At 38.9% G+C, this 13,671-nt stretch overlaps 1 protein-coding gene across 1 annotated transcript in view; it reads left to right on the top strand.

Annotated features, from left to right (window-relative positions):
* The window catches only part of fras1 (Fraser extracellular matrix complex subunit 1), a 299,016-nt gene that overhangs the window by 129,823 nt on the left and 155,522 nt on the right, over positions 1-13,671 (top strand). The window contains exons 12-13 of the mRNA XM_085476387.1: positions 9,487-9,630; positions 10,714-10,860. Coding sequence (XP_085332513.1) covers positions 9,487-9,630; positions 10,714-10,860 — 291 coding nt within the window. The remainder of the gene's footprint in view (positions 1-9,486; positions 9,631-10,713; positions 10,861-13,671) is intronic.

Genomic DNA, 13,671 nt, shown 5'->3' with positions numbered 1-13,671 from the left:
ACAAAAGACAAAAACTAAACATGGAGACAAGAAGACTCAGTCATCAAAGAAACAGAATCAGAGGGAACAGACAGGGTAACACTGAGGGAACCAAACACACAAGACATAACAAACACTAGCACTCGAACTGTGAACTATCAAAACTCAAACAATCCAATAAAGCTAAAGCTCAACCTACTTAAACAATACTGAAAACACAGGATCACGAAACAACGTCTTTTACCCAAAAAAACATGACGTAAAAACAGAAATCAAAGACTCAACAATGTCACAAGAAATCAAACTGACGTTTAAAACAATAAAGAAATCATGAACCAGATTCAAACATGGTACATGAAGTCATTTCAGTTTAACATAGTTTGGATCATTGATGTGCTGCTCAGGGTTTAGAGCTGTTGCTAATTTCCAACCCTTGTCCCTTGTTGTGCTTTTACAAGATTCACCAAATATCAGTAACAGAATTAAAACCAATAAAACAATTAAATCAGGAATCCAAACACAAAAATCAAAACTTCAAACCCTAGAATAACAGTGAAAAACATACATACTGTACATATTCACCAAGAATCCAAAAACCTAAATACAGACAAAAAATCCTGAAACAGTTTCCAGATAAACCTCAGCACAGCTGTGTGGAAGCAACACTGATAAATTACTAATCATGTTTTTGTGTTTGCCAAAGAAAAATAAATAATGTAATCAATCAAAAAATATATATATATATCAGATACAGGTGGGAATCACCATACATCCCACGATACGATATTATCACAATACTTAACGCACGATACGATATTATTGCAATTTTTTAAAAATATTTTGCGATATTCAGATTCTGTACATAAAGTTAAACTTTATCAATATTCATTTTATCTAATAACAAAGTCTCACACTCAGTCTTTCTCTCATTTCAGTCAGTTTTATTGTTGACAAACTGAACAGTTTGTATTACAGTCTAGTCCAACTTAACTGAATGCAACCATCTGGTACAATTATAGCTATTCTAAACTATGCAATTTGTGAAAACTATGCAGCCCATTCAGCAACTGAAGAATTTGAAAGTAAATTAAAACAAAATATAATTTTACATTAAATAAAAAAGTTTTAAACTTAATTAAAATAAAACATGTTTATTGCTGCCAAATAAAGAGTTAAACACATTTGGACTTGAAGGAATGTCAGGATTCTTGCTCAGAAAAAGGAGCTGATCAACATGCTCTGAAGTCGGAGCATGTTTCAGTCCACAAAAACGTTTTTGTAACAAAATATCGATTTCTGCTGTCCCTGTATCGATACATTATTAGCAAACAAAATATCACCATACTACACAGTATCGATTTTTTTCCCCCACCCCTAATATCAGAAAGCATTTACAGTATGTAACCTTATATTATTGTTTGAAAAACTCTCCCAAGGCCTACTGTGACGTGACTCCTTACAGGGGCTGAGATGATTAATAACTGCATGGATGCTACATAAATAAGCACACCATTAAAAGAGCTGTTTACCCCAAAATAAAATGTTTTATTTTCTTCTGGTGCTATCAAGCCGTTTAAGTTATTTTGGTGCGAGTTGCAAAGTTTTGGAGATATCAGCTGTACAGATTCAAAAAAAAAATAAAAAATCAACTTAAGTGTCTCTTCAGAAATCTTGACCCATTTACTTAAAAAGAAAAATATAAACGTTGTTTTGAGCAGTTTCACCTAAAATCTATTTTCTTTCTACTAAACAAGTACTTTTTAAACCTCTTAATCACCACCTTATCATTGCTTAATCGGTTTTGATTATCAAAATTAGGAACGGTTGAATTAATCTGATGCCATTTGGAGCTTTATTGTCTTAAATAAAGAGTCTTATGATTGAAAGTTGGCAGAGTTAGGTGGATTACAGTGAGGCACTGCCTTTTTAGTGTGTGTCAGGGTGTGAAATGACTAAAACTCATCAGCCAAATGTCTGTAATGTTGGCAAGTTGGCTTATTTTCCAGGCTATGGCACATGACCAGCCTCAGGCTTTTCTCATTAGGTGTTTGTCATTATCGGGGCGGTGTTGTATGGTTAAGTGCGCCTGGATCCACACCTCTGGATCAGTTGTTTTAATACAACTGTTAATCAATGCTGCAATTTTTTAATTTTGTGCCTCAGGGACTCTGGCTCGTCACGCTTGTGAGAAAATTAAAGTACAGCGCGAGAGCGTCGAGGCAGCGTTCTGTAAACAGCAGCTTGGATCAAAGTGTATGATTTCTGAACCTGCCCTATAGTGTGGGCTTATCCTCAAGACGAGACAAAAGCTATTCTGGTTCACTCAAGGCAAAGAAGAAAGATTCCTGTAAGCAGTCATGAGTTCTGTGCTGTATTAAAATATACTTCTTTGTTTTCACTAATATTCAGGAACTAATTTTTTGCAGGAAGAGTGGAGAATACCGTCATGGTCTCAATGCAAGATAGTGTTTGGGCGTGGACTGTCCTGTGTTATTGTTACAGTCAATGCAACTCTTAAACTGATATCTTTAAGTGAGAAGCATTTCGTGCCTGCAGCTTGTTGTTGTTAAGACTCTTCAGAGAGTACAAAATCCAGGTGAAAACCAAGGAAATAACAAACAAACTGATCTTTAACCCCAACCAAGAATGTTTTATTGTCCAAAAAGTTTCACTGCTTCACTCTCGCTGAGTCGACTTAACCTAAATGATTAACTTTATTGACTAATTCTAACCAAGTTTTATTCCCTAAACATTACTGCCTAAACCTGCCTAAGTAGTTCTTAATGCCTATAAACCTAATGCTACAACCACATTCGAGAAAACAGATGACCCTGTATGGGCTCAAATTGTGGTCATAAATATTTTGTACTTCAGGATTTGTATGTGTACAAAGAATTTGTGTGTGGACTTAGCCAAAAAATACGTGTGAAACTCTGCACTCAAGTTTCAAGTTACAAGTAGGAATTTTGACCCTATTTTTCTTCCTTTCATCTGATTGGTCAATGTCATGTCAATCACAAATTTAACAATCCAATCAGAGAATAGATGGGTTTGGCTGCCGGAGGGGCGCTTTTTTTTTTTTTTTGCTAATTGCTAACTAAAAGCCAAGGATCCAGAATTTGTTGCACTGGCTGCTGAGCTCTGTGGGGCTCCTTGTCGTTTCTATCTCTGACCTTTTTCTGAACAGAAACTCAGAGTTTGAGTTTCTGTTTGTTTTTTTTTATCTTCAAATGTTCAATAAAAACATGTATCGCTAATTCATAACGAAGAAAGCTTTGTAACTATCCCCACTAGTGAAGACTGTCATTTCCACAGCACTAAAGGAAAACGCTGGGCTGGCATGTAAAAGGGCATTTATTCTGCCATGACCTGATGCTCCATAAATCACCCCTCCAATAGCCAAACCCATCTCTTCTCTGATTGGATTGTTAAATTTGTGATTGACATGACATTGGCCAATCAGATGAAAGGAAGGAAAATAGGGTCAAAATTCGTACTTGTAACTTGAAACTTGAAACTTGAGTGCAGAGTTTCACACGTATTTGTTGGCTAAGTCCACACACAAATCTTTTTTTACACACACAAATTCTTTTTACACATACAAATCCTGATTTACAAGTACAATATATTTATGACCACAATTTGAGCCCATAACTCTGGCTTCAACCAAAGAAGTGTGACCGTGACCAATAAATTTGCAATCTCGTTGCGTTTGGTTGCTCACAGTCAGTTGCCATCTTTAACCTCCTAAGACCTCAACTCTTCCACGGCATGCATTTTTAATTTGTCTTTGATATTTTGGCATATTGGGACCTGATGAATATAAAAACAAAGAATTTCCAGATTTTTTTTTTTACCTGATTTTTGTTTCTGACAAAAATGAGATCCACATATGAGGATATTCGTTTAAAATTTCAATAGAACAGTGGCAGTATAATGTCCTCGTAAGTGGATATCAGGCCCTTGTAGAGCAAAATTTAGTATTTTGGTCTAGACAACACAAAATGTGATGTCCACATATGTTGTCACCAGGCCCTAGGAGGTTAAAGCAACTTTGGTCTGTTAAGGTGGTGATAAAATGGCAATTAGAACAAGTCAGTCTGTTTTCACAACTGTAAATCTGTTGGCGTATGCATATATAAAAATTCACATGAACTATTTACATTCAAAGTCAAGGCAGAACGTCATCGACTTTAAAAAGAAATTCACAGATTCCTCCATAAGTAGTGACTTGGTTGCTGCAAGATGGCGATTTAAGTAAGTAAGTAAGTAATACTTTTTTTATATAGCACCTTTCTAGATAAAAGATCCAAAAGCATAAAACAAAACAGACGACAGTTAACAAAATGCAATTCTAAAAAGATGTGGTTCCTGATAGACGATTTCACAAATGTTGCCAAGGGACCAAGAGCATTTATTATCTTAGCTATGTGTCTATCAGGGGCACATACAAGGATTTCAGCCTTTCCTTCGTTAAGTTGTCAGCCATCCAAACTTTAATGGAATCTAAGCACTCATTCAAAATCTGTAGCTTAGAAACATCTTGGGGCTTAAAGAAATGTATACCTGGATATCGTCTGCGTAGCAGTGGCAGCAAATGTCCTCAAAGGGGCTCAAAACATGCCGGAGGGGAAGTAGATATATTAAGAACAATAAAGGCCCCAGCACAGAGCCATTTTGGCACACCATAGTACAGGGACGTGGAAGATGACCTGTATTTAGAAACTGCCACAAAAAAGTTACATTCATACAGATATGATGAGAACCACTCTAAAGCAGATCCAGTTACACCAACCCAGTATTTTGGATGATCTGATATCCTCGTGTCGGTGTTGTTCCCACATCATCATAATAAATGTTTTTCCAGGTTCAACATTGCAAGTGACCAATCACATTGTTGTGACGTCCCCCTTTTGTGCCTTTGAAAAATACCGCCTTAAAAAAATCTACTTCACTTGCGAGAAGAGAAACCGCTTCTGTCCGCCGATCCAGGAACTTGAATTCTTTGCATTTCAGGATACTTTCCTTTAATAAACGGTAAGCATTATACATATTGTCCTTACAGAGGCGGTTTCTCTTCTCGCAAGTGAAGTAGATTTTTTGAAGGCGTTTGTTTTTTTTCCGAGGTCGCAGATGACGTCAGCAGAAGCTGATTGGTTACTTGCAATGTTGAACCTTGAACAACATTATTTATGATGACGAGGGAACAACACCAACACAAGGATATCAGATCGTCCCAGTATTTTAGCCTTTCAAGTAGGATGCGATGGTCAATGGTGTCAAAGGCTGACGTGAGATCCAACATCAGCAGAATTGCAAAGTGGCTCTCAGCTGACTCAGACTGCAACCAGTGGGCAACCAGTGGGTGGAGTCTACTGTTGATCTCTCCTGCAAAGAGATAAAATTCAAATGAGTTGGACCCATCAGTGCAGACACTTAGATTGATTTGACCATGTTGGCTCAAAGATGAAGTAATTGGAGTTGGTCTAAACTGGACTTCAAGTATTTAGAGACCGACTGATTTCTACCAGGTGTGATAAATAAATGTGTTCCACTAAAGAAAAAGATCTGGTGTCCACAAACAAACACACGGCTGTTTGTGCAAGTTTTTCACAAACTGCCAGGAGACTATGTTCAAATACATGGAGAAGTTTCGTAAAACAGGAGAGCCCAGCTTAATAAAGATATCAACACTTGGCTGGTACTCATATTTGTCACGGTGAGTGAAGTGAGCCGTGTGGAGATAATGAAGTAGGATCCAAACGCAGGCACTTTTAAAGGTGTGAAGGTGGTTTATTGAAAGTAAAGTACAAAATAGAAGAACGGTAAACTGGACTGCAGACTATCTGAACTGGGAACAACTAAACTACAAAACATGAACCAGTACACGAACATGAAGAAGGATGGGCGGAGGTAAGTGATGACGGACAGCAGGAAGAACACGCGGATGAAATCTGATGGATACACAGACGGACCAGCGACTACAACAACAGAAGACATGACTTAAATATACTCAGAGAAACACAGGGAGATTACACACAGCTGGGAGTAATTAACGAGACGAGACAAGGGAGGTAAAACTGAATACACTCACATGAGACGCAGACCTTCACAATAAAACAGGAAACAAGAGATCGCTACACAAGGACGCAGACTAGACACTGAGAGACAGACAGAATATAACACATGGAACTCAATGCTAAACATGAGACATAAATCCTGAAACGCAAATAAACAGAAACATGGAATTCTAATAATAATAATCATCATCATCATCATAGCACCCGAAAAACACAACAATCATTCAAAAATAACCAAAACATCAGAACTCAAATCCTGGGTCGAACCGACCCAGAACCGTGACAATATTAGTCGGTAAAGCCGTCAGCGGGCCAGAACTTGCACCGCTAAATGTCTTAGCCTCCCATTTTCATACTTGACTTCCTCTCTCTTAAACTCTTATTTTTGCACATAGCTTCAGTTGTGGGATGAAAAGGAAGGTCAAAAAGTGAGACTGAGTGGCAGATGGAAAGGAAATGGATGGGTGAGAAAGAAAGAAGCTATAAAGGACAATGAAGTCGGGGAGAGGGTGTAACGAGTGGTACTAGAGTAAGAAAAGAGATGGACAGAGATATATAGAACAGTAGATCCTGGCTTACTGACAGCCTTATTGGCCGTTAAGTCTCATCTTCATTTTTCTCATGTTATCGTCCCACTCTCCTGTCCTCACAATCGCTCTAGCTCTTCGTGCTTTGAGTCTTTTCTTGTCCTTTCTCTTGTGTTTTCTTCTTTCTTCTTTTTCTCTTCCATCTGCAGTTGTCACATTAATCAGATCCCTCAGTCACATTTCCTCAAGCTTCACGCACTTCATTTACTCAATGCATTCACATAATGAATGGAGCAATCACAGTGCAATCAAGTGCAAGCAACCTCGCTTATTGTTTAACAAGAGACTGCATGCATTTGCTTGTTCTGCAATCCAGATACGACAGTGTTATTATTGCTGTATTCCCCCGAATCTGTAGTTTCAGGAGATGGCCGTATTAATTTTTAAGAGGTTGCGCTTTGGCTTTTAAAGGGCAGGTATTTTTCCAGAAGAAACCTGGGCATATAAAAAGCTGTAGCAAAACTTTAACACAGGACAGTGAGGGGAGTTTTTGTTTGTTTGTTTTAAATATAAATTTTATTTTAAGATGAGATTCTGCAGTTTTTTCGTGTCACAGAAAACGTCGCTGCAGAAGAAAACAACTTCTTTTAGAAAATAAAAAATTACCAGTTTTTACGCCATGAGTGTTTTGATTTAGCCTTAAAGAGCAATGAAAAATATGTATGTAGGTAAAATGAATGACACTCAGTATACTTTAAAATACTTTATCAAATACTTTTTAAAATAATTTGTGATCCTACTAATACTTTCTGATACAATTTTCTGGGTGACGGTAGTTTTATAGTCCATTTTTATGGGTGCAAGACTGAACACTTTGCCAAAGAGATGCAGAAACACATTTTCACTGTCAAATGAAAGAGATTACATCTGACTTGAGACCAGCATCTATGAGGTGCATATGCCTGATGGATCCCTCTGCATACTGATAAACAGACCAGTTTTCTAAGGCGTGCATGCCCTCTTTACACAGAAAGGGGCCAGACAGCTTTTATTTATTTATTTATTTTACATAAAACTGCTAGTATGCTGGAATCAGTCTAGCATCAGCACTGATTTTGCCTGTACCAGCTGGTGTTTGCATAGTCATTTTTTCCTTACATAGTGCTCTTTAGTCTTTAGACCTAAACTTACCCATTTTACCCATAGCCTGTGAAAAACTGTTAGGTATCTTTAGCAGGCAAGTTCACATATTCAATAGAATTAAATTTTATTTATAGAGTGCCAAATTATGAGAAAGGTATAGACATTACAATAATACAGAGAAAGCCCCAACAATCAGATGTCCCCATGTGGGCAAGCACTTGGCAACAGTGGGAAGGAAAAACTCCCTTTTAACAGGAACCAACCAACCAGGCTCAGGAAGGGGCGGCTGTCTGCCCTGGCCGGTTGGATGTGAGGGGAAGGAGACAGGATAAAAGACTCTGGAAGAGCGACAAAGATTAAATATTAACCAGTGATTAAATAAATATACACTAAAAGTGTATATTTATTATATTTATTTTCTTACTCTTCTTATTTTTTTTTGTTTGTTTGTTTTTTTGTACTGATGTAACTGGAGCACGTCGTCTCATCTCTCTATATACTGTACTGCAGTGGTCCCCAACCCCCGGCACATGGACCGGTACTGGTCTGTGAGTCGTTTGGTACCGGGATGCAAGAGTTGAGGCTCGGGTGTGAAATGAATGGTTTTCAGGGTTTTTATCGTTATTTTTTTTAGTTTTTTTTTAGTTTTTATCATTAACTCGGTTTCCCTGGGTCTTTTCCCATGTGTTATGAATAAATCTTTTTTTTGAACATCGTTTTATTTTGTTGTATTTATCCGCGACACCTTAAAGGCCGGTCCATGAAAATATTGTCGGGCATAAACCGGTCCATGGTGCAAAAAAGTTTGGGGACTGCTGCTGTACTGTATATAGTGGAGATGACAATAAAGTTTACTTTAACTTTCACTCTAAATTCAGAGTAGTGTGTAAGGACAGAGTGAAAAGATGCGAGTGAAGAAGAAATGCTCAGTGCATCATGGGAAGCGCCCAGGTGCCTTAGTCTGTTGTAGAGTAACTAATGCAGGATTCAAGCTCACCTGATGCAACCAGACCTGTATGCTTCATGAAAAAGGACATTTTTAAGTCCAATATTAAAAGTAGAGAGGGTTACTGTTCAGGTCTCTATTTTTGGACTTACAGAATCTGCTTATTCGGGTTTTTAGGTCTTCAGATTTCCTCCTAATATTTAGGTTTACATAGTGGCCTACACAGTGAAGAGTGACTTTTAAGTACCGTTAGTTGGCAAATGAATCAAACAGTCTAGCACTCATAAATACTTGGGAAAATGCTGGATCAATTGGGAACCAGAGTGGGCAGAGAAAGCACTTTAACTCTTGATCACAAAGTGCACCAGTGGAGTTGCTGGCAGACAGCAGACTGGTATTCAAAATCTCTCCACAGGATACATGTTAACCGAGTAAAATGTGCTACTGCTAACACAGTCTGACCGTAGAACCAAATGTAATGGATGGAAGTTATTAAAAAATAAATAAATTGTGTGTATGTGTGTGTGTGTCTCTGTGTGTGGTTTTGCATAGTTTAATGTGTCTGCCTCTGCAGAGTGTCAGTGCACAGGACTTTTTGATTTTTTTTAGATATAATTAGCATAAAATTAAATGTGAAAATGTGTGTGGAGTACCAAGTGCTCCTGCGTGCACCAACAGTATTTGTCCAGAGTTGCTGAATAAACTTGAATCTTGAATAAAATGGAATCCAATATCCAGATTTTTCCCAAAATGCACAGTTATTATTGAAATCCAAATCTCTGAGTTAAATGAACTTGATGTGTGTTTACAGTCCAGTGCCACGCAGACTGCCTGTCGTGCTCGGGAACGTCTGATCACTGTGACAGCTGCAGGGACCCACAGGCCTTACTTCATCTCGGCCGCTGCCTGTCCGTCTGTCCAGTGGGCTTCTACGCCGAAGGACGAGTATGTGCAGGTAGGACTCGCTTTCAAATCTACAGTACTGTTTCCATCCATAAAAGGGTAAGTAGCACCCAGGTGCTGCTAATCAATGTGCTTGTTTAAGTGATCATCAGCGAGCGTGAACGTCATCACTAAAAGCAGACGTTTGGGCCGTTTGCTGGAATCCTGAAAGCGACATTAGTTTAAGTACAGGATGATAAATATTATTGATTTCTGATTAGCTTTAAGTGTCACATTTTTGGTCACTTAGCTTGTATCAGTGGTGCGCTGCACACAGTCACAGTCATCATTTCTGTGTGTTTGTTATCACTGTTTAAGTTTCTTCTTCTTTTATTTTGTTTTACTTTGTGCATGTGGGCGAATATAAAGTTGTGAGTCTGAACTCACATTGTTGATAAGATTATCTCTCCCACTCGTTTTCCTTCTTCCTCTCAGACTTCTTTTAATCTTTCTGGGAATCTTTTTTTCCTTTAGCTTTTTATATTTCTACTTCCTCTTCTTCTTCCTTTTCCTCTTCTTCTACTTATGTGTGTCTGTGTGGGTGGCTGTGGTGGTTTCAAAAGGATTTAGCTGCTTTTTATTCTATAATGTTGAGATTTCCTATTAAAAACAACAGAAACCTCCACATTGCTTTGTTTCCCTTCTTCTCGTTGCTCTTGTTTCATTGTGCCGCTCACAGATACATGGTCTTAATGCATGTTTAATCACCCAGGTAAGGAAATCCCAAAAAGTTGATCTTTTCGTGGTATAGGTACACTTCACTGCACAAAATAACTGTCAGTGCTAAAGTTAAAGATGTTAAGGAGCTTGAAGTCTTTAATAAGACCATTTTTAGAAAATCATGGCGTAGCCTAATATAGTTATCTCAACAGTACTTTTGCATAGTCTTAGAAGACCCCAGCCAGCCTGTCAGGGAAGTCACTCACTGGATTTAATGAGTTACTTGGTTTCCTTTTAATGAGCTGCACATCCATTTTCCTTTGCTTTCCACTACAGCAGCGAGGACTAAAATGTGCAACTCACGTGTGAAGTGAAAATTTATTTTGGAAGTGACTGACAGCCACTGGTTCCCCTTTCTCCCGTCTCTCCCCTGCAGCCTGCCAATCATCCTGTGCCACCTGTTCCAGCAGGTGGGATTGTCAGTCCTGCGGCTCCAGGCTGCCCCTGCTGAACCCCGATAGGAGTCAGTGCCTGGCTTCCTGTCCACCTGGTTCCTATCAGCACGACCCAACACACTGTCGCTGTGAGTATCACAGGAGTTCATGTGCCCTATAGCGGCTTCTGGATTGCGGTGGTCAGCATGTTGCTTTGACTGGGATCCACCCGTGAACACCAAGAGAGATGGATTTCCCCAGCTGCTAATAGCGAGCAGTTTAACAGTAAGATGCAGTTGGTGTTTTTGGTGCCTGAGATAAACTGTCTGGGAGTATTTTCCACTGGATTGAGTCTGAATATTTCATAGACTGATGAGGCAGGGAGTTCTCTCTAGGGCTGTTGTGTTATTGCAGTTGTGGCTAAGAGACTGGAAAGAGGTGCAAGTCATTGTCTGGAGGCACAGGAGCACCAAATGTACTCACATATTGTACAGACATAATAGGTCCTGCATTTTATTAGATATCTGCTGATCTTTTGCTGCACATTGGCTAAATCTCCCCTGGGGATTGGATAGAAAAGTTTGTAAAGTTTTGCAGTCTTTAGATAAAAGTACAAAATGTGCTTCCACTCGTATATATTTCTTCCTGTATTTGCTCCTTTCCTTTCTGTTAGTCATCAAAAGAACATGAAGAAAACTGAATCGTGTATGAACATTTATTAGGAAGTGAAATTACTTGAAAATCGTTGCATCTTAGGCTTTAAACTTTTATTGTAATATCAACCCAGTAAAATCTGAATGTGTTGAATTATGCTGCACATGCTGCCTCCTGTCAATCAGTTAACACACATAAAAGAAAAATAGTAATAACAGCCAAAAAACATGTTAAAACACAACAGTCTTCAGTTCCAAAGTTAATTTCCAATGGTGCATGAGAAAAACTGCACAAAAATGAAGCATAGGACACAACTTTACACATTTGCTCAGTGTTCATTTCCCAGTTTCATTGTGCCAGACTTGACGTTTCAAATGTTTTGCCTGCATCAACCTTCATGTGTGTCATCCCCACCTGGTGAACCATCCCACCTTCAGATGAAAACACCTGAACGGCGACATGGAAACAACTAAACAAACCAATTTCATTTCACAAAAAAAAAAGAACTGCACACGTAAAATTGTGAACTCTTTTGAATTTCTGTGAAGCAGAAAAAGTATTTGACCACAAGTTGGGAAAATTAACTGAAGTCTTCTTAAAGCAACAACTTCAAGCAGATATTTCGTGTTGCAGTTCGTGAAACCTCCACAGTGCTTATGCAGTACCTTTGGATAAGTTGTCCTGGTTTGCTGTTGGTTTGATGTTGTTGCTGCTTTGAACTCCTGTACACAGGTGGGCTTTGTTGATGGAAAGAAATTTCTGCAGGTGTTTTGCTGCTCTTTGTGTGCTCTTTTTCACATTTTTGATAAGGGCCTCCCTCCGAGAAACAGTAACAGGACTCCAGAATACCTTCAAATTGTAGAAAGTCTGTCTCACGCTGATCTTAGACATGCTTTTCCTGCCATCTCCATGCATCTCTAAACTATTCTGAAAGCTGTCAAGATCAAGACGTGGTCTTTCTAAAGAAGACTGACTAGCTAAATGATAAATGCATTTATTTATAGGGTAGGGGCGGCACTACTACTCCCAGTCTCACCTAAATAATGGGAATGCGTGACTTTGTGTGGATTTGAAAAAGCTGTTGTTAGAGGGAACATACTTACTCACGAACTGCGAAGGGAAATGTATTGCTGTTAATTATGAGTAATGACGCTCATTCCAAAGGTCAATAAACTTTTCAGCCCAATTAATACAAATGTCAGAAAAAAACTGATACCGATTCCAACCTGTGACAAGAAAACATTAAGTTTGTGTTTTCTTGCTTATAAACTTCGTGACTTCTTGCCAGCACGGAGATGCTTTGTAGAGTTGTTAAACTAAATTACTCCAGCTTTTAATGCCTGAGTTTTAATGGACTTAAAGCTTTTAATGCTAAATTGCTTTTAAAGTCAAAATTAGGTTCTGAATAAACTGGTAACAGAAAAGCTTTTGTCTGTTTTTCTTTTGTTATTCTTAAAGAGTTTATGCAGGATAGATGGATCGATCCTCTGCAGCAGCAGCATAAAGAATACAAATAAACTGGTATTACTCAGGCTCAGTTCTCTATACATGAGTGTCCCTATTAACTGTTACTGGACTTATCTATCTCAAAGGTCTCCCAACATTTCTAGTCCTGGGCCAATAAATAAAACCATGGCTCGGTGAGCGAAAACCCTGTGGGATTGCTAATACGCTCCGAAATGAGCTCCTCTATTGAGTGGAGGAGACCTGCGGGGACTCCTGGGGATGATGGGTAGAAATAGAGAGGTGTGGGTTAGTGAGCAGAGAGTAACCACAATGTGATTACGGTCTTCAGTTGTGCAGCTCGATTTCATACCTTAATGAATATTGTCAGGAGGATTTCAGACCTCCCAGTGCAAAAGCTCGTTGAACATCCTTAAATAGGTTAGACAGCAGCAGGCAGCTTTGTTTTACGCTGCTTCCACACGCGTACTGTATACAGTAGCAGCTATTGGACAAGCCCTCTGTGGGAATTGCACTACATGCATTTATGCAGCTCCTGTCCTGCGTCGTTGCCATTAGGTGTATAATTTGTAATTCGTGCATTAATCCAGAGTCTACAGTATGTCAATGCTGCAGGTATGTTCACAGCTGCTGATGTCTTTACCCTGCATGCATCCAGGTTTAATAATGTGCTCGAATACTCTCGAGTGTCTCAGCCATTTCTTTTAACTGCCAACTTGCTTTAATGACAGAAGCCCCCCCCCCCCCTTTGTTTTTACCCAGCACACAGTTTTGTTTTGGAGAACAAAAGAGCGCCAGTGGAAAGTGGGACGCTGAATTATTGTGACTTTAAATCAGTGAAT

The sequence above is a fragment of the Copadichromis virginalis genome, linkage group LG12 (assembly GCF_057382275.1).
Source record: "Copadichromis virginalis isolate Kocher_CV1m ecotype Utaka linkage group LG12, C_Virginalis_male_GT1.1, whole genome shotgun sequence".
NCBI lineage: Eukaryota > Metazoa > Chordata > Actinopteri > Cichliformes > Cichlidae > Copadichromis > Copadichromis virginalis.
Note: the sequence above shows the minus strand (reverse complement) of the source record. Positions and strands in the feature narration are given on the sequence as shown.